The 24,497-nt window shown below is 51.7% G+C and overlaps 2 protein-coding genes across 5 annotated transcripts; one reads left to right on the top strand and one right to left on the bottom strand.

Moving 5' to 3' along the window:
- Positions 1 to 1,797: 1,797 nt before the first annotated feature.
- On the top strand, positions 1,798 to 7,443 carry REC8 (REC8 meiotic recombination protein). Of its 3 annotated transcripts, none has more exons than XM_072623407.1 (19): positions 1,798 to 2,252; positions 2,595 to 2,663; positions 2,874 to 3,016; positions 3,210 to 3,285; positions 3,456 to 3,576; positions 3,939 to 4,023; positions 4,161 to 4,240; positions 4,467 to 4,533; positions 4,736 to 4,811; positions 4,912 to 5,003; positions 5,217 to 5,299; positions 5,476 to 5,622; positions 5,974 to 6,037; positions 6,168 to 6,310; positions 6,471 to 6,519; positions 6,598 to 6,664; positions 6,776 to 6,901; positions 6,998 to 7,104; positions 7,207 to 7,438. In XM_072623407.1, exons 1-19 carry the CDS (start codon positions 2,197 to 2,199, stop codon positions 7,296 to 7,298), a joined length of 1,743 nt encoding a protein of 580 aa, XP_072479508.1. In that variant the 5' UTR covers positions 1,798 to 2,196; the 3' UTR covers positions 7,299 to 7,438. The 3 variants fall into 3 exon arrangements, with proteins under 3 accessions (XP_072479508.1, XP_072479509.1, XP_072479506.1); XM_072623408.1 differs by having other exon boundaries at positions 1,825 to 2,252; positions 4,467 to 4,611; positions 7,207 to 7,443; XM_072623405.1 differs by having other exon boundaries at positions 1,825 to 2,252; positions 6,998 to 7,438.
- IPO4 (importin 4) lies at positions 2,747 to 24,433 on the bottom strand. Of its 2 annotated transcripts, none has more exons than XM_072623398.1 (30): positions 24,253 to 24,407; positions 24,076 to 24,162; positions 23,759 to 23,838; positions 23,634 to 23,675; positions 21,557 to 21,686; positions 21,287 to 21,466; positions 20,792 to 20,857; positions 20,589 to 20,690; positions 20,421 to 20,504; positions 19,924 to 20,088; positions 19,645 to 19,698; positions 19,156 to 19,265; positions 18,815 to 18,923; positions 18,471 to 18,600; positions 17,901 to 18,014; positions 17,641 to 17,754; positions 17,188 to 17,308; positions 16,838 to 16,949; positions 16,605 to 16,723; positions 11,057 to 11,134; positions 10,914 to 10,971; positions 10,701 to 10,806; positions 10,385 to 10,578; positions 10,183 to 10,230; positions 9,325 to 9,450; positions 8,961 to 9,169; positions 8,275 to 8,407; positions 8,068 to 8,172; positions 7,889 to 7,958; positions 2,747 to 3,115 (listed from the first exon to the last, which is right to left on the bottom strand). In XM_072623398.1, the coding sequence occupies exons 1-30, from the start codon at positions 24,319 to 24,321 to the stop codon at positions 2,988 to 2,990; spliced, it is 3,243 nt and encodes a 1,080-aa protein (XP_072479499.1). In that variant the 5' UTR covers positions 24,322 to 24,407; the 3' UTR covers positions 2,747 to 2,987. The 2 variants fall into 2 exon arrangements, with proteins under 2 accessions (XP_072479499.1, XP_072479500.1); XM_072623399.1 differs by lacking the exon at positions 2,747 to 3,115 and adding an exon at positions 7,412 to 7,772 and having other exon boundaries at positions 24,253 to 24,433.
- Between the last annotated feature and the right edge of the window lie 64 nt (positions 24,434 to 24,497).

Genomic DNA, 24,497 nt, shown 5'->3' with positions numbered 1-24,497 from the left:
GCATAATATGGAAGGAGACTGGAAAGAGAGGAAGGGCTTTCCGTATCAAACAGGATTTTACATTTGATCCTGGAGGTGATGGGGAGCCACTGGAATTTCCTAAGAGAGGGGAGGAGTGACATGGCCAGAACTGCGTTTTAGGAAGGCAGTGGAGGAAAGCCTTGGGGCAGTAAGGCCAACCAGCAGACTATTGCAATAGTCCATGTCTCCTGCACTGGGTGCTGAGGACGTGCACTGGGGTGATGACATCGTCTGAGGAGAGAAGGGAAGAGATGTTATGGTGATAAAAATAACCCAGTCTTGGGTAAGAGTGAGGAGTCATGGGGAGCACCTAGATTCTGAACCTGGGTGACTGGGAGGATGGTAATGCCCTCAGCAGTAATAAAGAAGTCAGGAAAAAGGAAGAGTTTGGAGGAAAAGATAATGTTGAGTGTAAGCTATCTATGGAACAACCAGTTCAATATGTCCAATAGGCTGGAGATCAAATAAAAAAGATGGGCTTCCAGTGAAGGAGTGAAGAAACATGCCTTTCCTTTCTTTGTGTGAAACATTCTATCGGAGCTGGTTGTCATGTTGGTTAGTAATGCTGAACAACTTTCTGTCTCCTATTCTTTGTGACAAGGGCTGGCATTCTATGGAGGGAGGAGGAGTGTGTTTGCAAATGAAAGTAATGTAAAAATAAATCAATTAAAATAAGAGGGGAGAAGAAAAAGATAAAGTGATCATGTGTTGAGAGGGAGGCACAGATGACACGTTCCATCGGTATCCTCTCCATGTCAAGAGAGCCTGAGGAAGGAGCCCAGTATGTTGAGTGGGCTCTGGGTCAGAATTATGGAAGGATATGGGCATAAATTACACAGGAGGCAAAAGTTGGGTTTGATCTACATCCCTGGAATACCCACGTGGATGAAGTCACAGAGGCCCTGGAAGACGGGAGTACAGACACGACATGAACTGACACACCAGGAATGGGTTAAAATTCCACGCGGGCTTCTTTCTCTCCTTCGCCCTGTCCCACTGACCTTGAGCTCATCCCCGTGTCTAGGTCAGTTACAAGGCTCCTCATCTGGCTCTGTACTGTTACTTTGTTTCATTTCTACGTCAGTTTCAGAAAGTTACCAACCGAAGGATTACGCAAAGGTCAGGACTCATCGTGCATGGGATGAGTTAGAGCCCCACCCTGGGGCCTGCATCATGCTGGACTCCGCAGGGTCTCAGAACCTTGCAGATTTGGTCTCTGAGGGGGGGCCAGCCTTGCCCACTGCTGAGGACGGGCCAGAACGTTGAATCCCTGGAGCCTGACAGAGTTGGCTCCTTCCATGACACGTTTGGGTGGATGGCTTGGGGACTGAACACGGCGCGGGGGTCTCAGTAATCCTGAAATGAGTCCTGCCGTGGGGTGACTGGAAGGGCACGAAGCCGGGTCCCAGGGGCCACCCACGGATGCATCCCATCGGCCTTCGCTTCCCTATTGGCTGAGAAGGATTTGTTACCAGGGAACAGTTCCCCGAGGCGCTTATTGGTCAGGCAGGACTCTTCCCCAGACTACTGTCACTAGGCGTTGGTGGGGAAGGAGGAAGGCAAGAGCAGACGCTGATTGGTCGCCCCGCTTAATCCGGCCCCCCCGAGGAGCGTTTCTGATTGGCCACCACGCTGTCCCGGGCTGCGGGTGCCCGGCCGCTGAGAGGAGGAGGGGCAGGTCTAGAAGCTCCGGGAGAAGCGAGCGCTGCCTCTCGACATCTTTGCCTGATTGGCCCTTGGCGGGAGGGCCGCCATCCAATCAGGAGAGGCCAGAGAGGGAGGGCGGGGCCCCTGCGGCCGGCATGCATCCATCCATCCATCCATCCATCCATCCATCCATCCAGCGGCCTGGCAGGACGGGGCGTCTCGCTGCGTGTGTGCCCACGCTCCCGGACACCCAAGCCCGGCTCCAGCCTGCCCGGCCCCGCTCGTCTCCCGGTCCTCCCCACAGCTACGTTGCTGTGTCCGTGGGTAGCCCGTGCACCTGGCGGCAGCCCTCGTCCTCTAGCTCTGTCCCGATAACTCCCCTGAGCCCCTTACAGCCCCCCTTGTCCTTTGCATGCCCGAGTCCTTATCGAATTAGTGGGGAGAGCCTTCGTAGCTCATCGCTCTCAGGAGCCCCCTGGCAGGTTTGGGGGGCCCGCTCAGAAAGGGGGGGCAGAAGACCCGGGCGAGATGTTCTATTACCCGAACGTGCTTCAGCGCCACACTGGCTGCTTTGCCACTATCTGGTGAGAGGGTGAAGGGGGCTGGGGGGGGACGAGGCTGGCACAGGGGTGAGGGTGGGACAGAGAGACTGAAGAGTCCGGGACCAAGATTCTTTCTCTGCCTCTAGCCCAGTGTGACCTGGGCAAGGCACTGACTCTTTAGACCAAAATGTCCTTGTCTGTAAAGGGAGGAAGCTGGACTAAACCTGGAAAGGTGCCCTTCCATGGTTGGTACTCTGCGAGCTTGGTAAGCGGTACAGGGCCCCTCCTCCCGCAGCCTCTCCTGGCCGAGCCTTGCCCACTAGGTTGGCTCGTGTGCATGTGCTCTTGGAGCGACTGATAACTTCTGCTCTTGTCTGCTCGTAGGCTGGCAGCAACAGGTGGCACGAGGCTAGTGAAACGCGAGTACCTGAAGGTGGACGTGGTGGAGACATGGTAAGAGCCCCTGCGATTCAGGGGCTGGGGTAAGAGGAAAGTAGATTCCAGAGATAAGAACCGTCACTGCCTGGGGACCAAGGTGGGGGAGGAAAAATGAGGTTTATTGTTTGGGAACCTGCTGGGACCAAGAGCAGAGTGGTGGGGGGCGAGGCAGGGAGGTCGGCAGTCCTCTGGAGATTCACCAGGTAAGGCTGTTGCCCCCCACAGCGAGAAGATCCTGCAGTATATTCTGGTGCAAGTACAGCCATCTCTGCCAGGCATCCCCAGGCCTCGCTTCTCCCTTTATCTCTCCGCCCAGCTCCAGTTCGGTGTTATCCGTGTCTATTTCCGCCAATGCCAGTACCTTGTGGGTAAGGTGGCGAGGGAGGGTGGGAAAGATGACGAACTCAGAGAGATGAGGAGGCAGGTCGCCTCAGAGGGCTCAGGGCTGGCTGGCTGGGCTGAGAAAGCTGAACAGTGCCATGGGAAGAGACAAGCGGGCTTAGGAGGTGAGGCAGTTTGCCTTCTGCCTTCTCACTTTCTATGCCCCTACCCATCCCACAGAGGATATCCAGCACATCCTAGAGCGCCTACACCGAGCCCAGCAGCAGATCCGTATTGACATGGTGGAACCAGATGCGTGAGTACCTAACTCCAAATTAGGTATTACCATTACAGGGCCAGGGATGTGGAACGTTTCCCAACTTAACTCTTGACCCCAGGCCCTTCAATCTCTATGCCTCCTCCTGACTGCAATTTTGGTCTTACCGTGGCCCATCCCTTCCCTCTTTGTCTAACTACTCAACACAGATTTGGTCTCCTACTGCCCGACCCTCTGACCACAATGGAGGCCCTGGAAGATGTTCTGGACCCTTTCTTTGGAGTGATGGCCATTGGCCCTCACCTTCCTAGTCCCTTGGATATCCCACAGGCATGTATGAGACTGCTAGCTATAGCACAAACTAGCCTCCTCAGTGTTGGTGCTATGTCAAACTAGCTGCCTGTGGTGGGAAGCTAGCTACTCACTTGGTCCTTACTGAGATAGCTCAAGTATAGGTCTTCCCCTATCTACGAGTAAGATAGTACTGTGACCCTGCCTAAACTCCCCACACAACACGTAGCTAGCAGTATTCTGTGTGGGATAGAAACCCACCATAACAACAGTTATTTGGCAATGTACATAGGGGTTGGAATTGGGAGAAAAGGTGCTGCATGTCAGGGGGCTTTAGCATTTTCCATTAAGTACAACAGGAAGCCCATGACTAAACCGTATGCTTTGGGCTTTGTCCAAAGGTTCGACACCTCTTGGAAGCTCCCACCCCTGAGATGATTCCTAAAGAGAGCCCTCCTCCAGTCTACCCTGAACCCAGGAAGCCAGGTGAGCAGTTTCCTGGCTCTCAGGAGGCCAGTTAGGTGGCCAGAAAACCATCTTTCTGGGAGGGGACGTAGGGCTGTGGGACTATGCTTGAAACCCTGGTCAAGAGGAGTGGTACTGACATCATCTCCTTCTCTCAGCAATATCCCCCATCACCATCCTGCCTCCTGAAACCATCACTCTTCGGGAGGCAGAGCCAATCCGCGTGCTGCACATTGAGGTGAGCAGGATTCTGGAAATGAGGGCCTAGAAATGGAGGGCAATCATCTCCCTTCCCTCAACTTGAGAGGAGACAGGTCTTGAACTCCACAAGCACGTCCTCCCGCCCATGAACCGGCTATTTCTAGTTCAAGCTTGGAACTAGTCCCAATTGGTGTCTACTTGACTCTCCCTTCCCTGCAAATGTGCCTATTTTGCCCACGGAAGAAATGCATTCATCTCCACAGGACGAGCTGGACCTACCAGAAATCTCCCATCGTGACCTAGACCTGCTGATGGCTGCAGAGGAGGAAGGTATTTTGTCTGAGGAAAAGGCCACAATCCACCCACCCTGGGAGCCCCTCAAGCCCAAAGTACCTCATGTCCCAGAGGGTCAGCCCTCTGGCAAGGGTAGGGTCGGAGCAGGACACAGTCAGGAGGGAGGAAATCATTTAATGAAGTAGCTGAAGGGAAGGAATTCATCCCACCCCATCCCCTCTACGTGTCTCCCTTTCAGCTGAAGAGTTGGTGGAAATTCCCCGGGTCCCTGAGCAGGAAATCCCCCCATGGCTGTCCCCCACACCTCAGGCACGGTGAGTGGGCCAAGGCAAGGCTTCACTTCAGGAGCTGAGTGAATGTGGGTGTGGATGGTAGTTCATAACTGTGAGGTCCAATTCTTAACCTTGCCTCCAGGATCCCGGAGGTGGCAGAGCCCCTTTTAGAGAAGGAACTAGTCCCTGAAGAGTTTGGGTTACTAGTCCCAGAGGTTGCTCCTCCACCCCCAGGTGAGTGGCCCTCCCTGTCTTTTCACTGCCTCTCAATTCCCAAAAGCCCAATATTTTACTGCTTTAGCTCTCTGGGAAAGTCCTCCTTCCCAGATGCCTGAAGTACTTAATAGTTCCAGCTCTCTATCCCTCCCTACACATAAGGGAGTTGGGATGGTCCAATAGTGGGTAAAGTTTGGGCCAGAACCCAAACTCCTAGGTTGCTCTTGGCAGAGGAGATCCCCACTACAGAGCTACTTCTACCCCGGATGCCCAGCCCATTGGAGCCTCCTGTTCAGATCCCCCGCAGCCCTGAAGTGAGTATCGCACCCCTTCCTCATCCCCAAACCCTTGCATATTCCCCTCTCCTTTCTCACTGGTTTGGCCTCCTATAACCCTCTTTGGGAGCTTCTATTAAGAGTCTTGGGTGAATCTGGGTCAGGCTAGTAGGCCAACCACAAGGCTAACAGATGCCTTGTTCCCCGAAATGCAGCTGATTCTCCCAGAGCTGTCCCCACTACCTCAGCCTCCACCATCGCGCCGCCGGCTCCAATGGCAGCTGTATGATGAAGAGACCAAGATTCCGAGAGAGGAACTCCAAAAGCAAGTTGTACAAACCCGGGCCCACACCCAGACCTGTGTGAGTATGGGGCAATGAGAGGTGGTCATGGGGCTGCTGGGCTGGAAGGTGATGAAAGAAGGACCTAGGCGAGAAGGTAACACAGAGCTACTTCCCACCCATCCAAATGATAACAGTGGAGGTAGTGACGTGGAGGCTCTCTCTGTGATGAGCACACCACCTGAAGACCATGGGGACAGAGGGAAGATTTGGAGCCAAAGGAATGAGGGATCGGATGCCAATCTCTGACCCTTAACAATCTATGTGAAAATCACCACCTCTCTGGGCTGGATTCCTCACTGAGGAGACAGGCCCAGATGATGGAGGCCCTTTCAGCTTTAAGGCTATGACCTTCCTTTCTCTTCAATGCAGCCAATGGTCCAGCCTCCCAGTAAGATGAAGAGCCCTACAGAGCTGCTGAGAACCCCAGTTTATGGTAACAGTGGGGGACGCCACAAGTCCAGAATGAATGTAGATCTCTAATTCCACCTTACACATCCGTGCAATCTAGACTTCACTCCCGCTCCCAGGACACAAATTCCTATCCAACCTCTCTTTGTCCCCAGCTGGATGGCTACACCCAGAGCTACTAGGTCTCTGGACTCGCTGTGCCCGGGTCCCCCCAAAGGAGTTCCAATATGAGAAGCCTGAGATTGCAGTTGAGCAGTTAGAAGAAAGGAGAAGGGCTGAGACTATCAGTGAAATAGAGGTACCTGGTCAACCCCACTCATCACAAAATGATCCCTCCAAATCTTGGTTTACCTTAAGCTAAATCTTTGGGGTTCAGATTATGGCAGAGGCCCAACTCACTACACCAAGCACCGACTCTACTGGAAACGTTCATCACACGGCCCCTCTCTCACCTTTAGGCTCTTCGAGAAGCCCAGGAGCCCAGTGGTCCTGCACTACTGTCTTCAGGTAAAGCTTGGGAGAATGTGAATGAGTGGAAATGATGTGAAGGGATAGATCCTCTCAGACCATTTTTCCCCACAACAGAACTCTCCTTGGAGATTACTGAGGAAGAGAAGTCCCGTCTCAGTCTCATTCCCCCTGAGGAGAGGTGGTAAGCAGCAAGGATATTAAGGGGAAAAAGCTTGGTGGGAGGGGAAGAGAACCTTGCTCTCTTGTTGCCCCTATGACTACGACCTCCCAGGTGACACCTGTGTCATCCAAGGGGCTTAGGTGAAGCAGAGGTGGAGGTGCCTGTGCTGCCTGTGGTCCCTGAGCTACCAGAACTGCCTGAACTCCCCTTGCAGCTAGCCCCAGAGGCACGACTACTCTCCCCAGAGGCCGTGCAAAGGTACTGATGGGAACAGGGAGAAAAGAAGAGAGATGTGGCCTAGAGTAGGCTCAGGGAGCTCCGTGATACTAAACAATGTTTCTTGACCCCTGGCAGAGCTATTATGCTGGAATTAGAGGCTTCAGGAGAGATCGATTTCAGCAACCTCATTCCTTTGTCTGCCCCCCGTCTGCTGGCTGCTCGGGTCTTCTACTTGCTCCTGGGTGAGCTGAGAGTGTGTGGAGGGAGTGGTAAGGCAGAGGGAGCAGAGTGGCTGGGCCCAGGAGCTTCTCTCTCACAATCTACCCACTCTCCATCCTCTGTAGTGTTATCAATGCAGCAGGTTCTGTATGTGGAACAAGAAGAGCCCTACGGCAGGCTCCTCATCCGGCCAGGGCCTCGGTACCACCACCATTAGACAGGCCTATCTCCTTGGATGTAGCAAGAGATTGAATATATGCAACTGCTGTATGAAAAACCCCTCTCTCATCTGCCTCCTAAGTTTGACTGTTTCCCACCCTGGAGCTACAGTTCATCCAAAATAAATGGACTTTATTCAAATCAGAAGTCAAACTTTTGTCCATAAAGTCCAATACAGTAACAGGACCAGCCCCGGGGATGGTTCCCATAAGGCCACAAACTGTCCTGGAGATAGGGATCTTTGGCAGGCACTCAGATGGAGCCAAGGCAGTAGGCAATATCCCCTGGGAAGGGCAGGTTTCCCTTTCTGATCCCAACCCCAGGTGGCCATTTTCCAGGCCCTAGGTGAGGCTGAGCACAGCCTGAAGTTCCTGGGCCTTGTCAGGGGGCAGGGAGCTCAGTGCTGCCTGGAATCTGTCTCTGTGCTGCTGGGCCAAATGCGTCATGAGCAGCAGCAGGGCAGCCTTGGTGTCTGGGGGTAGAGGAGCAGAGGGCAGGGTCACCCACATGGGCAGTGGGCACCGTTTCCTCACCTACTCACCCCTGGGCCCCCCTCCTCCAAGTACATTTATTAGCTACTCTGCTCACCTTGTGGGACCTTGTCTGCATTCAGGGTCAGACTGCATATTCTAAGGATCTCAGGAGCCACGTCAACCACCTGCAGGGAAGGTGGGAGAGCAGTCAAGTTAGAGTGAGCCCAGTAACTCCTGCGCCTCCTGCCCAAGATGACACAAAAAGCCCAAGAACTGGGGTGAGGGACCAGGTACCTGCTCAGGGAAGTTGTGATACAGGAAAGTGAAAAACTTCCCCATAGTGACCCATTCCTCCAGGTCCTCCTTCAGTGGTAATGTCTGGAACAGTGTGGTCAGCACCTAAACATACCAGAGTGAGCTGAGTGGAGGAACACTCCCCTCCCCAGGATACTCTTTCCCTTCTACCTTGTGCACTCAGCATTCCCTCCTTTCTCTTCCTACCTGCTTCTGGGGCCTTCCTGTGTGGTTGGCCATCAGCAAGCGTGCAAGGGCTCCACAAATGTTGTCCCGGACACGGTCATGGCGTTCTCGCGCAATGAGAGATGACAAGACCCCCAGAATCTTCTGGAAGTGCCTAGGCTATAGTCAAGGAACAGGGCCCACAAGCAGATCTCTCTCCACAGATCCTGGCCTGATACCCAAACCCCCACCCACCATGGTGGGATGTAGTACAAAGAGCACAGGACTGAAAATCAGAAGATCTGAGCTCTCACCCAACTCTGCCACTAGATCCTGAGCAAATGACTTCACTTCTCTGAGTTTTGGTTTCCTCATCTGTAAGGTGAGGGGGCCAACTATTATTTCCAAAGGACTGATGATAAAACACACCTTCCTCCTCAGGAGAGAGGTGGAGGCTATGGGTAAGGAATGCTGGTCACCCTCAATGCTTCTGCTTTGACTGCATGGGAGGTATATCAGAAAAAACCCATCAGCAAAATGTCAAGGGGGGCCTTGAGGCCTCAATAAAAGAATTCTGTGAAGTTTGGATTCAGCCAAAGGGTCGCACTTGAGGGCCACATCTGGTCTGGAGCCTGCAGGTTCCCCACCCCTGGTCAAGGGGATATACAAGATGCCATGCTGTTAGGCTCCACCCAAAGTCCCACCAGCTGCCCCAGTGATGAGGATACTCGAGGGCCGGGTAGGCCCCATGCTCCATCAGCACACCCAGTCCAAAGACTGCATTGCTCCGAACCTCAGCATCTGAGTCTCGGGCAGCACCCAGCAGCACTGGCAGCAGCTTTGACACAAACTGGGCTGAGGAGGCCCCCAGGCCTTGCACAGCTTCTGCCAGGGTTCCTACTGCAAACGACTTCTCTGCCACTGAGCAGCTTGGCTTCTGTCAAAGGAAGAAGGGGATTGGTCAGGACAGGGGAAGCATGGGGGTGCACGAGTTGGGCTGGACCTGGGAACCCAGACCAAGGCATAGGGGGAAGGAAAGAATGGTGAAGTCAGACTGCAGGGGTCAGAAGTCAAAGAAGGGGAATCACTCACTGTCTTGCGTAGTAGCAGAGGTAAGAAACCAGCAAAGAATGGAGCGAAGGTCTCTCCTCCTGAGGCACTTGCCAAAGCTGGAATGATTTCCCCTGCATGTTCCAGCAGCATGGCATCATATTCTGCCTGTGGAGCTGAGGTGGTCAGGGGAGCATCCAAATACCAGGATCCCACCCCAGTCAACCCTCCCAGCGCTGAGAGGAAACAAGATGTGGCAGATCTCATAAGAGATCACACTGCCTCTGAAAGCCTACTCTCCAAACAGTCTCCTCTCCTACCGTCTTACACATTAAACCTTTTCTTTTGCCCCCTCTCACTCTCCTCCTTCCCCATTCCTTCAACCACTCCCACTCCATTAGAACTACACTTTGGATAATCTAGATTCCTTTTTGGGATCTAGATGCTCCTGGGACTCGGGGGATCTTCACTTCAGTACAACCCTGCCAAGTGCTCTAGATTCACCTAACCCACCCCACCTTGACCCCCTCAGACCTACTGCTGGATTTATCTAAATGCTTAGTCATCCCACCCAGGTAACTTTACCTCGGTGCCCCCCACCTTACCCCACCTGAAATCTTTCTTTAATTATCCAAGCTCCTCAATGATCTCTCCTTTCTTCCCTATCACTTTCATTACATATTTTTACAATTAATTTTCTCCTGTATTTTGGTTTGCTCTCGAGCTAACTGCTGAACTGTGGATATACATTCCATATATCTCACATTTTTTTATCTCTTTTGAGGCATTAGCTTAGTGCCAAACACATAACAGGCACCCACTGAACACTGACTAACAACAGTGGCTTCCAGACCATGTCCCACCTCCACATACACCATTTTCTCAGCTCCTGCCTCTTACCTGTTCCACCTCATCCTCCTCTTCCTCTTCTGGGTCCTGACAGGCTATCTAGAAAATGAGGTAAGCTTAGAGCTGGGTCAGTAAAGGCAGGGCTAGATGTGGGTTACAGTGCAGCCAGGGCCAGGCTCAGAACCTCCAGTCTGGCTCACTTTGGCATCCCTCCCATGCTTGGCCCATCTTTGTCTCCTCCTGGGGCTCTCACCTTCCTCTGGAGCACAGCTTTAATGACATTGCAGAGCTCGGCCAATCGACTGGGAGGCTGGAGCACAAAAGACCCACAATTCCGGAGCACACCATTCAGGGCCTCCAACACAGACATGACCACCAGTCGTTCACGCTCCACATTCACCGCCTGCAGGAAGGATGGGATCACCCGGCCTAGGGCTGTCTGTAGTGCTGGAAAAGCAGTGTTGCCCTGACATGCCAGCAATGCCAATGACAGCCCCCTAATCCTTGTCCAGCTCAAGACTCTGTCACCTGCCCTGCCCGATACCAAATCCCATGCAATCCCTCCTCACCAAAGCTGTTCTCTTCCGAGGGGATGATCTGGGAAACCTTGTGCAGAGAACAGCAAAACTGGCCCAAAGTTTCATAAGCTGACTTCCGGACGTTTATGTGGGGACACTGGTTGGGAAAGAGACACAGCTGAGGTTACAACTTGCCCACCCTATTCAGAGGCTGACTGTCCTCCCCATTCTGCCCTTCTCAGATCCCCGGGCCAAATCCCTTACCTCCAACAGTTTGAACACTTCCTTAAAGGCACTTTCCATGTACGGAATGAAGGCCACACTATAAGGAAGAGAATTCTCAACATGAGGGAAGGGCTCTAGTCACAGAGGAAGGTGGGATCGGGGAGGACAGCTGCAGGGCTTACCTGGCGTTTACAGAGATTTCTCCCAGGGCAGTGCAGGTGTCTTCCTTCTCATCAAAGAAAGCATTCTCTACATTATACCTGGTAGAGTAAGGAGAAATTCAATTACACTGAACCAACATATATTAAGTGGCACATGGATCAAGTGGCCACAAATACTGAGTGGAGAAGAGAGAAACCCTGGACCTGTGACTGTGAATGAGGCAGTCTGGCCCCTGCCTGGTCAGGACACCCTCTCCTCAACAGGAACCTCTCCTCCCCATCTACTTATCACCCCAGAGTTTACTGTTACTTCACCCTATGTCCCTACAACAAAATGCAGTTCCATGAATCCCAATTAGTCTGTCCCAACACCTACTTCTCACCTTGGACACTCACAACTGACCCAGGAAGGTAGTATTCTTATTTACAGGCGTCCATGCTCCAGACTTTTTGTCCTGATTACAGGCAAGACTGACTCCTGACCAGTTGCCATAAAGCCACAGTCCTCCATTTACCACTAACATCCAGTGGGTAGGATCCTCCATTAACACCCAGATTCCGTACTCCTTATTTCTCTATCAATGGTTCTGGAAGAGTGAGGCTTTAACCCATTACTGTGGGAGTTAAGAGGGTTTGCAAGACTTCTTCATCCAGGACTGGACGGAAGCTATTATCGACTCCGCCCAGTATCACCACCACAACACTGAAAAGTCTTTGTAACACTAAGTGGCTAGGTAGACTGCTCAGTTCCCTCATACCTACTCTCTACACCAGACTGAATAATGATAAAGAAATCCAATAAGAAATCATAGTAGATGACTTCTGGCCCAGAACTACACAAAAGTCAGAAGCCCAACAGGAATTGGGGCTACTTGTGAACCTAGTGACAAGTGTAGATAAACATGTTGGTCACATCCTAGCTAGTCTGGAGATGGACCAGAGAAACATGTAGCCTGCAAGGATCTGTCTCTAGAGGGATAAGAATAGAAGAGAAAGCCATGGGGAAAGCAAACCTTGGAAACTGTGGGGTAACCCTAAATGCCTTTGTACACTGCCGAAATACAAGCTAAAGCTGGAGAGGTAAGTAAACTACTGGCCAACCAGTATAAAAAATTACCTAGAGATGGCCCCAAATCCAGCCTAGCAGGAGAAGTAACTAACAGACGTCTGCACAGACTCAAAGGAAAAAATGGATTTGGCCACAAGGACTACATAAATGCCTACAAGAAATGAAGCAAGAGATAAAAAATGAAATAAAAGCTCTAGAGAAGAGACATGTAAGGAGAATATAGTTTAGAAGAGAGAGTGGTAACCTTTACCCAAGAAATGAACTCCCTGAAAACTAGACTTGATCAAACATAAATCAATGACTTCGAGACAAGAAACATCAGAACAGAATCAAAAGAATGAAAAAAAAACATTAAAATATCAAATATCAAAAACTGACCTGGAAATAAGGTCAAGGAGATATAATTTACGAATCACTGGGATCCCTGAAAACTGTGATAAAAAAAAAAAATCTGAATACTTTATTTCAAGAAATCATCAAGAAAAACTGTCCGAAGCTATCAGAACCACAAGTAAATGTGAAGATAAGCCAAATCTACTAATTACTTCTTGAAAGCAATCTGAAAAATAAAAGTCCCAGGAAAGTCAGGGCCAAAATCCAGAGCTTATACACCAAAAAAATTAGAGTTCCAAGCAACCACAATCAGGATCACATAATACCTGGTAGCTTTTACTATAAACAAAAGGATAGCTTGGAATATAACATTTCAAAAGGCAAGACTTATAACTAACGACAACTTGTCCTGCAAAGATGAGTGTTATCCTACATGGGTAAAACAGACGTTTAAAAAAACAGTTTAAAAGAACTTGCAAGCATTTCTGATGAAAACACTAGATGAATACAAATGCTGAAATACAAATATAAGAGTCAACAGAAACTGAGAAAGGTAAATTTATATAAGCCAACTTAAAGGTATGGCAAGATGATATTGTGTTAACATTCTAGTAGGCAGAAGATAAAAACAAGTGTCTTTACGTGTTAAAAGACTACTGTGGGAGTTAGATGAGAAAAAGAGGACCTGTGGTGGAGTGGGTTGGAATGGTTTTGTTCTAATGGTTTTATGAGTATGGAAAAAAAGGAAGGTAAAAGGAATATAATAATGTTGAAAGGAGGAAAAAGGGGGTAGAAATGGCTATTTCTCACAATTGGGATTAATAAGATTATTGTCGGGTTTTGTCCTTCTTTCTTGAAGAGGACCATGACATCAAGAGGATGACATGACTTGCAGCTGACTTTGATTTGAGCGAGGGAGGGCTGTGCAAGGTCACCAACTTCACTTTCTTCTCCTGAGCCATCTGGGTCCTGTGGCCTGATATTCATCAGGACTGCCAGAGATGGCCCAGGATGCAATGGGAGACCCTGGCTCTTTCAGGCTAAGGTCTTGTCACATTCTCACTTTGAAAGAGATATACCCATCCAATAAGATTATAAAAACATGGAGAAAGAGGTAGTGGGATATTAGCATCAGAGGAAATGAACAAAGGGTTCCCCCTATACATACACACAGTTTGGTACAGAAATACCCCAAATCCCACAGAAAAACAAGTGGGGATAAGAAGATGGAGTTTAAAAGGGAGAGGAGAGTCATGAGAAAAACAAACTTCCTGATCCTAATGGAGAGATAAGAAGGGGGAAAAAAGAACTAGAATCTAAGAGGGTGGTCTTCATATCACCTCTTAAGCCTTAACTGTCTAGGAATGTAACAGAATATTACCGCATGATAAAGTGAGCACAACCAAGGGGATGATTTACACCAAGACATCAACACTAAAGAAAAACAAGTGAAAGACTTGAGAACTCTCAGTCAGTGTAGTGACCTATGACAGTATGGTACTCAGCTCCTGATAGCAGTGATGGACTCAAGGGACAGAAAGAGGCCCGGGTTTCTGGGATGACCACTGTACAGATTTATTTTGTTTTGCTATGCTTATTTGTTACAATGTGTTGGGCTTTTTTATTGTCTTTAATGGGGAAGGGAAAGAGAAGGAATTAAAAACAATGATACCAAAAAGAGGGGCCATTAAAATATATTTTAAAAATGTAGATGACAATGCAAGAAAGTTCAAAAGCACAGAAAAACAGGAGTCTATCATGTATATATTGGTTAGAAGAGCAAGTGGTATTAAATGGAGATTCATAGTTTTATATGCATCTTTTTGTATTCTGCTACATATATGGAAATGCTCACGTTTTTTGGCATTTAAAAGTGCTTAGTTTTAAGAGCTGAAAAGGCCTGCTATCTAGATAACAAAGCATGTCCTTCAAAGCAGAGAGGCAAGCACTATATTAGAACAAAACAGCATATGCACTGTCAGACAAAATTTCTGTATCTGATGTTTTTTTTAAGTTTTTTTGTCACAAGGAAGGTTTAATCTGGGGGTGGGAAACGACTGATATAAAGCCAAAACATATCAATAGTATATGTATGTATATATACACATATAAAATACCACTACTATCACCAACACCAGGAACAGAAGCATGGTCAGAGACCAGATCTGCAAACCTTAGCTCACCATCGTCATGTTCAGGTGGTGACCCACTGAAACCACGTGAGAAAAGCAACACTGCTTCAGTTCTCCATGATCACTGCGTGCCCAATCCCAGACTGAGGCTTCAGAACACCACGCCCAATCAGGAGCCAAGCCCATGCTCCACACGCAGAACACTTCTAACCGTGCATCATCCACAAAGAAATTATTGCTTTATGCAAGTTCAGTCAGGTCACTGGAACACGATCACCCAACCCATTCACCTGATCATCTGTCTTCCCTGGTGTTTGAGACAGAACAAATTCCCACTGACCTCCACTGTCACGAGGCCCTTGGGAGTGGAAACCCCAGTCACGGGACTCTCCTCAGGCCCAAGAGAAGCCTCTCTTCTAACAAATGAACAGTGAAGTAAAATGAGTCGGTGAATTTTTTAAACATTCTTTTTTTCATGAGGGATAGCTTCCTGGGTTAGGAGAGATTCAGAAATGAAGGTGTGAAAACAAACTCTCACTCCATATGCCACGCCTGAAAATGTTCTCAACCTCGGGACCATGAGACCTTTCCATCTGCCTTACAGCTGAAATTTCCTGTGTGCTGTCTCCACCGTCAGAAGGTAAGCAACTGTGAAAGAAAGCACTGTCTCTACTTTTCTATCTGAATCCCGAGCACTTAACACAGGACTCTGCATGGAGGGAACATGTAACAGATGCCCGCCTATCCTCCCATTCTTGACGATGACTCCCCAGTTTACTTCTCTAGCCTCTAACACCTCTCCTGAGCTCGTCTCACATCACTGACTGCTTGCGGATATCCGTAACAGAAGGTTCCACTGGCATTTCAAACACAACATACTCCAAACAGAATTTGCTTTCCCTTAAATCTTCTTATTCCCACCGAGGTCACCAATATCCTTTTAGTCTAGGCCGGGTCACAACTCTGACGTCCTCCCTGACGGTTCCCTCTCCTTCCCATAACCGATCAGACACTCAATCTGTCCGTTCCACCTCCACTCTAGTTCCTCAATCTACCCCATTCTCTCCATCCCCACTCACGGTCACCACGCTAGTCTTCCTGGGATGACTGCAGCAGCTTTCTAGTTGGTTTTCCTGCTTCCAGACTTACCTTCTCACCCATCTTCCTACACAGTGAAACCTGACAGCATCACTCCCCAGTTCAGAAATTCAGTGCTATTATCTTCAGGGTAGAAATATGAACTCCTCAGCTTAGTACTTTCAGCCCTTCATAATCTAGTTCTAACACCAGCACTCCTTTTCTAGGCTCAGGTCAAGTCGCTCCCCTTCACGCACTTCATGATCACATCAAACTTAGGTATTCACCATTCCTCAAAGTTAACATTCCCTCTCTCCCAATCCAGTGTCTTGGTATAGGTTATCCTTCATGCCCAGAAAACAGGCATGCTTCCCACCTCTAAGGATCCTCAGCTTCCTTCCTTACTCAGATTAAGGAAGCCTATGGGAAGCCTTTCCTGATTCCAATAGAGGTTAATGCTTTCACCTTCCTCAAATTTTCTCATCCATTTCTCTCAGTAGAATAGAAGCTCCTTGAGAATAGGGACAATTTTTTTCCTTTTGTATCACCAGTGCCTAATTTAGCAATTGGCCTTTAGTAAACCAATGAGTTTAAATGCTGACCGAACTATTAAACTGAAGGGGCTACTACATTCCAAGTACTGGTGCTACAGAAACACAAAATAGTCTGTCTCCAAGAATCTTAATTTTTACCAGAAGTGATACAATATGTACAAAGGTAAATATAACACAAGGCAATTTTAAAAGAGAAAGAATGCTAACAACTGGGGAAAATCAGCACCAGCTTCAGAGAGGAAAGAGGTGGCACAAACAAAATATAAAAGATGAACGATGAACAGCTATGGAGGCAGCCACAGCTGCCAGTTAATGCCGTATCTCAATGACTTTTTCCTAAGTCCCAGAACCCACCCTGTCCCACCAGCTATCCCTGCTTCACCACCCCCCGCTTGGTTTCACACCCTGAGATCTCAGAGTCCTCCTCTTCCTCAGTATCTTCATCCATCAGCTCCTCCTCATCTTCCTCTTCTCCCTCACTCTCTTCAAAAAGCAGAAAGGAGCAGCTTGTGTCATAGAGGGGCTGCAAGAAAGGTTGACAGCATTAGCAGTCTCGGGCTCCACCTTCCCACCAGTCCCACCCTTGAGACATGGCCCAGCACATCCCTCTCTTCATTGTCCCCAGACCCAGCCTTACCACGATGCCCTCAGTTGAGCTCAATGATGACATCATAAGTGTGGTAATTTTCGGTAGATGGGGAGCCAGCTCTTCACCCATCAGCCCTGACAGTGCTGCAAACAGACTATACCTTTGAGGGGAAGCAGAGCAAACAGAAAGAGGTAAAGCACAGTCCTACTAGAAAAGGAACATACAGAACAGGAAATCAGACCGAGGCAAGGGAAGAAAACTGAGATAACAAGAACAATGACCAAGATTCAGAATGAAAAGATTTGGCTAAGAGATTCTAAATTAGTCAGGTCCAAGAATCTGGGCAGGTGAGATGGCTGGGTCCCCCTGGCCTCCACTCCTTATTTCAGATCACTCACGTGCATCGACGCAGATCAGGGTCATCCACTTGGTCACAGAGGCTAAGGCCCAGGTGGCAACACTCCTCGGCCAGGGGTTTCATGGGTTCCCCCACTGCTCGAGCCAAAACTCCCAAAGTTTCTGAGAAAGGTCAAGAAGGACAGGGAGAAAGTACAGTATTCAAAGATGGATGGGCTAAAGTAGTTCTGGGCAAGAAGCTGGATAAGGAGAAAGTGATAAGATCAGTCAGGAGTTGTGAAGTCATGAGGAGGTGAAAGAAATTTGGAGGGGCAAAATTAAGACCCAAAAGAACTTGGCAGAGCCAAGAAAAAGCTCCCAGCACAACCTCCAGGAAACTCCTGTCTGAAAAGCAGAAATCTGTTAGATAAAATTGAGAGTTTTAGTAAAGTGGGGAGAAAGTTGAAAAGGGACACTCCAAAGAACCTGATAGGGTGTAAGGAAGGACTGCTCACCAAGACTCTGGATTTGCACAGGTCGAAGGTCCTCACGACCAGTCATCAGGTATTCCCGAAGATGCTCCATGATGGTGGGGAAATAAGGTATCAGGGAGCTTTGGGCCGCACTGGCTGTGGGAACAGTGAGTTAGCAGGACGAGAAGATGGGAAAGACCCCCACAAATACATTCTTTGGGGAGTCCTGCATAATGCTTTCTCCAGGTAGCCAAAATATAGCCCCTCCCCCCAACATGGGCAGCCCTATTGCCCCACCTCACCGATGGCCCCCACTGCGCTCACAGCCAGCTCCTTGGCTCGGGGGCTGGTAGGTTCTCTAAGGGGCTGTAGCATCCGCTCCATTAACTCTTGGAGATATGGCTCCACCTCTTGTCCTATGGGGATAAAAGAATTATAGAGCTAAAAGGAAGACCGTGTAGTCCAACCCTCATTTTACATATGAGGAAACTGAGGCCTCAGATCACACAGTGAGCATCAGAGGCCAGATAAAAAGTCTAGTCGTTTGCCTGTATCATGTCAAATTACGCCAACTGTACTATGCTAGATGGTCAGTCCAAGGCTCCTTGACTCAGCACTCTTCTCTAGACCCAGCCTTAAACCCACTTCTTATCAAACGAGGAATAATCAAATGAATCATCAAGATCTCTGTCCCAACGTGAGGCAGTATCTGCAGGAGATGCTCTGCTTGTCCCAGTCAACGCTATTGCCACTGCAAATACACTTCCATGCCATTCATCATAAGATAACGGGTACATACTCCAGTCAGTGTCAAGTGCCATCCTCCCTTTCCCGCCTGTCCCCCACCTTTCTGGGAGTTCCTTCCATCATACCCAAGTTCTCCACAAAATTCTCCAGGGCATAACACGCCTTGGCGAGGTGTCGTGTATTTCCAGGTGGCACAGACTGGAGGTATGCCAGAAGCAGGGGCATCACTTCACCAGAGTAGTTGCTGATATTAGGCTATAGGGAAGGACAGGAAGAGATCAGGCCAGATGATGATAAATTTTAAATGAAGAGGTAGATTCAGTGTTGGGCAAGGAACAGAGGCCTGGGGTGGGGGCATAAGACCCGAGGTGCCTCAGAGGGAAAAGGAAGGACATGGCAGAGGAAGAACTAAACAGATCTCATATGGACAGAACTTGGGGAAAGAGGTGCCAACTTCTACATTACTAACCTGTAGGTTCTCTGAGAACTGGCCCATGGCAAACAGTGCAGCATTGCGTACCACCTGGGAAGGATCAGCCAAGCCCTTGCATACAATCTGCAGCAGTGGCGTCAGCAGTCTGGGACAAGAGGGGAGGGTCTGAGATAGAGAGAACCCAGCAGTGGATCCTATAATACCAAAGTGGAGGAAAAGGAAGGAGTGTCTAGGAAAATCCTACTCTCTTCCCTCCTACTGGGAATCTCATGTCTCTCCTTTCCTTTGTCCAAATACCTTCAGACCCTCAAGCCCCATGGTCTCCCTGAGGCCCCTCTTTAGAATCAAGTCCTATTCTCTCTCCTTCCAGGGAATACCTCTGTCTGATATAGTCACCAGCACCATCAGACAACACAGCCAGCACCAAAAGTCCTGCTTTTCGTTGATATGGGTTTTCTCCATGAAGGGACTCATCCAGCAAAGGCATCTATGAAAGAAGACACAGACAAGCCACACTTCTATTACAACTCTTCCACTCTGCTCCCCACCCTTCCAACCCAAGCCAGGAGTAACAGATGCTCCCTCTAGAGAGGGCAGTAGTCAAATAGGTGACTCCTCGCTCTGCAGCTTACTCCTCTGTGACTGTGAGCAAGTAAGTCACTTCACCTTTGTGGGCCCATTTCCTCATCTGTAAAACGAGGACTGAACTAGGTAGCCTCTAATATTTCCTCCAACTCTAAATTTGTGATTTTATGATCTGTGTGCCCAGTGCTGCCACAGAAATATCAGTGGCCAGTTCACTACCAAAAAATAGATTAGGCCAAGATGAAGGAAGGAGAGAAGTCAAGCTTCTGAACAACACTCACCAAATGTGAAAAGAGTTTCTCTGGGGCCAGATGGAGCGCCAGTACATCTATCACCTGGAAAGAAGAAACTTTCATCTTTAACTCTGTTCTCTTACCCACTATCCTCACACTCCCAAAATCCAGTCCCAATGTTCTACCTCTCTAGAACCTAGACTTGAGCCTCTTTGTTTGCACAAACCTGCCTGTGACCATCTTTCCCTACGTCTTCTCTCTAGCTTCCCCGTGGCCTCTCCAGCTTCCCTGTGGCCGCTAAGTCCCTCCTGCTGTTCCCGTTCCCACCTGCACAGCAAACTGCTTAGGTGTCTCCACCTCCAGCCCTCCTTCCAGTTCCTCCTCTTCAGTATCCTGGTCTTCAGGATCCAGATGCCCTGGAGGGGGCTCAGCCACCATGACAGGGAAGAGGGTGCGAAGTATTGTGCTTAGGAGTTGGTGCTTCAGTAGAGCCTGTGGGCATTTGAGATGGAGTAGCATATATTAGAGGCTTCTATCATATAACTGTCTCTTCACCCATAATGTTTTTTCCTTCTAGCCCTGTAAACCCAAGCTTACAAGTCTAAAAGAAAGATCTGAGTAAAACAACCCTGGCTTGTAGGAGATAGCCTAGGATTAAATATACTTGGGATGGATTTCTCCACCAGGCTAATTACTACTTACACAACACCTCCAATTTAAGACCCTAGAGGGAGAGGCAAGAAAGTCCAAAGGAAAGCCAGGGATGATCCAGAGAGTGGCTGGGGCAGGGTAGGTTGGTGGGCAGAGCAGCAAAGCTTACCCACCTTGCTCTTAACTTTGACAAGGAAAGAGACACAGCAAAGAACCCGTACTCGTACCGCATCCCCCAATGTGACAGTCCTAGCCACCTAAGCCAAAAACAAATGTGCATCAGAGGTGGAGAAAAGTCCTGCCAGGAGAGCGAACAAGGAGGCTCTGCTGATCGTCCTTACCTCCAGACAAAAGGTGAGAACCTCAGAGAGGCACGGGGTGATGATTGGTAACTCAGATTCCAGCAACTCGTCGAGAGCTTCCAAGGCTTCACAGGCCTTTGTCTGACATAAAAAGACAGACAGCCTTTGCGTAAATGATTCAGAGGCCCAAACTGTACGTTCCTCTCTGTTTTCCCAATAGCACCGTTGCCCTTCGTTCTTACCTCGTCTAGTCGGATTAATGTTTGCAAAGCCAGAATGACCTTGGGCACCAGAGTCCTGGCTTGAGGCTGCAAGAGCAGAGAACAGGCAAGATAGGGGAGAACTAAGTCCTATGGCACAGAACCATGGTAGCTCACACCTTGGAGCTCCACAGGGACAGAGCTTTCCCTTGTGGCTTGTTGTGAGTTCCTCAAAGGCAGGGACTGTCTTTTGCCTCTTTGTAGCCCCAGGGTTTGGCACAATGCCTGGTACATAAGAGGTCTGACAAATGTTTACTGACTGACTTATGTCTAGGGACAGAGAACCAGAGCATAGAAGCAGAAGAGGGCACAGAACTTTTAAAAGTTTCTTAGTCATTCCTTTTAAATGTTCAAAATCCTACGAGAGAACTAGAGATGAACTCTTAACTTCACCAAAAGACAGCAGATTCTAGAACATTTCATGGATGAAATGTATTTACATCTTCATGTGCGAAGGGCAAAGAGAAGCTTTCTCACCAAGGCATTGGGGCCCAGGTAGGGTGTCATGGTGGTCAGAGTACGTAGGGAGTAGTAGAGCAGCCCAGGGGAGGCTGATTCCACCAGAGTCTCATCCAGCAGACAAAGAAGCTCTCGATGGTGTGGTCTGAACGCTTCAGGCCTTGAGGTTACCACCACACTCAGGAGCAGTAGTCCCATCTGCCCAAGAAAAGTTACCCAACACACTGAGCCCTTTGCTGTCCCAAGCCTTGACTGGGTCCCAACCCTCCCAAACTCCATGAACCGTACCTCCCTCTCAGGGATGCAGGGGCTTCGAGTGCTGCACTGGAGCAGCTGCATTAACTGAGGCCAGGCATCCAGGCCTTCGTTCCTCAGGATGGTTGCCGACAACTGGGCCAGGCTGAGGATCACGCTGTGCCTGTCGGTCGGAGAACAGCCATAAAAAAAGGGCCAACAGCACGGAGAAAAGCTACTACTATGTAAAACGCCCTTGGTCAGAGCCACGGCGAGACATTTCAGCACTTTTACCACCGCCCCATCTCCTTCTCTAACATGAAGCTCACGACCCAGCTGCTTTCCTTCTCTTAGAGGGGATCCCCACCACCTTCCCTTCCAGGGGACGTGCCCTGAGCTGCAGAAGAGGCAGAGGGCCTCTGCAGAGGATGCGCCAGGCCAGGTGGAAAGGGGCAGAGGATGTGCCAGGCCAACTGGGAAGGGGCAGAGGATGCGCCAGGCCAGGTGGGAAGGGGCAGAGGATGCGCCAGGCCAGGTGGGAAGGGGCAGAGGATGCGCCAGGCTGGCTGGGAAGGAGCAGAGGGCCTCCGCAGAAGATGCGCCAGGCCAGGTGGAAAGGGGCAGAGGATGTGCCAGGCCGACTGGGAAGGGGCAGAGGATGCACCAGGCTGGCTGGAAAGGAGCAGAGGGCCTCCGCAGAGGATGCGCCAGGCCAGGTGGGAAGGGGCAGAGGATGCGCCAGGCCAGGTGGGAAGGGGCAGAGGATGTGCCAGGCCAGGTGGGAAGGGGCAGAGGATGCGCCAGGCTGGCTGGGAAGGGGCAGAGGACGCGCCAGGCCAGGTGGGAAGGGGCAGAGGACGCGCCAGGCTGCCTGGGAAGGGGCAGAGGATGTGCCAGGCTGGCTGGGAAGGAGCAAAGGGCCTCCGCAGAGGATGCGCCAGGCCAGCTGGGAAGGGGCAGAGGATGCGCCAGGCCAGGTGGGAAGGGGCAGAGGATGTGCCAGGCTGGCTGGGAAGGAGCAGAAGGCCTCCGCAGAGAATGCGCCAGGCCAGCTGGGAAGGGGCAGAGGACGCGCCAGGCCGGCTGGCAAGGGGCAGAGGACGCGCCAGGCCGACTGGGATGGGGCAGAGGATGCGCCAGGCCGGCTGGCAAGGGGCAGAGGATGCGCCAGGCCGGCTGGCAAGGGGCAGAGGATGCGCCAGGCCGGCTGGCAAGGGGCAGAGGATGCGCCAGGCCGGCTGGCAAGGGGCAGAGGATGCCCAGGCCAGGTGGGAAGGGGCAGAGGATGCGCCAGGCCGGCTGGGAAGGGGCAGAGGATGCCCAGGCTGGCTGGGAAGGAGCAGAGGGCCTCCGCAGAGGATGCGCCAGGCCGGCTGGGAAGGGGCAGAGGATGCGCCAGGCCGGCTGGCAAGGGGCAGAGGATGCGCCAGGCCGGCTGGGATGGGGCAGAGGATGCGCCAGGCCGGCTGGGAAGGGGCAGAGGATGCGCCAGGCCGGCTGGCAAGGGGCAGAGGATGCGCCAGGCCGGCTGGGAAGGGGCAGAGGATGCGCCAGGCCGGCTGGCAAGGGGCAGAGGATGCGCCAGGCCGGCTGGCAAGGGGCAGAGGATGCGCCAGGCCGGCTGGGAAGGGGCAGAGGATGCCCAGGCCAGGTGGGAAGGGGCAGAGGACGCGCCAGGCCGGCTGGGAAGGGGCAGAGGATGCCCAGGCCGGCTGGGAAGGAGCAGAGGGCCTCTGCAGAGGATGCGCCAGGCCGGCTGGGAAGGGGCAGAGGATGCGCCAGGCCGGCTGGGAAGGAGCAGAGGATGCGCCAGGCCGGCTGGGAAGGGGCAGAGGGCCTCCGCAGAGGATGCGCCAGGCCGGCTGGCAAGGGGCAGAGGATGTGCCAGGCTGGCTGGGAAGGAGCAGAGGGCCTCCGCAGAGAATGCGCCAGGCCAGCTGGGAAGGGGCAGAGGACGCGCCAGGCCGGCTGGCAAGGGGCAGAGGATGCGCCAGGCCGGCTGGGAAGGGGCAGAGGACGCGCCAGGCCGGCTGGCAAGGGGCAGAGGATGCTCCAGGCCGGCTGGGAAGAAGCAGAGGGCCTCCGCAGAGGATGCGCCAGGCCGGCTGGCAAGGGGCAGCCCCGTACTCACTCTCTCTCGTGCTGCAGGGCTCTCAGCACCAGGGACTTCAGACTGGAACACAAGAGGGGGGAAAGCACTCAGCAGGGGCGCTCCTGCCCCGCCCCGCCCCGCCCCCGCCCCCCTGCGGCCCTCACCTCTCCCGATGGGACACCGCCAGCCGCCTCCATCGCGTGTTCAGGCGCCTCCTGATCAGCAGGGCCGAAAACTGCCTGATCTGGGGGGGAAGGAGGGGACGACGAGGGGCACGGGGGCACGGGAGAAGGACGGGCCATGACGGAGGGGATCCCAAGTCAGGACGGACCCAGGCTTGGGGGCTCTGCGGGTGGGGCCCGGGGGGTCAAGGAGCGAGGCGTGAAGACCAGCCCCCCACAGCGGGTGCCCCGGGGTCAGAGGTCGGGCGTGCGCGGGGGGCCAGCACGTTTCCCAAACCCGGGGTGGCGGGGGCTCTCACCTGCGGGTCGGGCGCGTGGGCCAGCAGCTCGCACAAGGCGGGCAAGGCGCTGGGCTTTCGGAGCGCGGCCTGGAGCTGTTCCGTGGCCTGGGGAGAAGCGGGCGGACACGGCGGGTCTTAGGCCGCGGCAGTCCCCCGCCCGTGGGTCCCGCCCACCCCGCGGGCCCCGTCCCGTACCCGGCGGATTCGCTCCGTGTCCGGCAGAAGCAGTTCCCGGAGGATCCGATCCAGCTCCCCGGACTCCATGGCAGCGGAGGCGGCTGCAGCTCCGGCAGCGGAGGAAGGGGGAGGGGCCGCACGTGGAGACACGGACACCCGCTTCCGGCGGAAGTGGCGCGCGCACGCCCCGCCCCGGCGTCGCCCTTCGCGACTCCCCGCCCTGCTTCCGGCAGGAGGATGGAGCGCTGCGTGCGCGGAGGGAG

The sequence above is a fragment of the Notamacropus eugenii genome, chromosome 7 (assembly GCF_028372415.1).
Source record: "Notamacropus eugenii isolate mMacEug1 chromosome 7, mMacEug1.pri_v2, whole genome shotgun sequence".
Taxonomy (NCBI): domain Eukaryota; kingdom Metazoa; phylum Chordata; class Mammalia; order Diprotodontia; family Macropodidae; genus Notamacropus; species Notamacropus eugenii.
The sequence above is the reverse complement of the archived record's forward strand: the minus strand, read 5'-3'. Positions and strand labels throughout refer to the sequence as shown.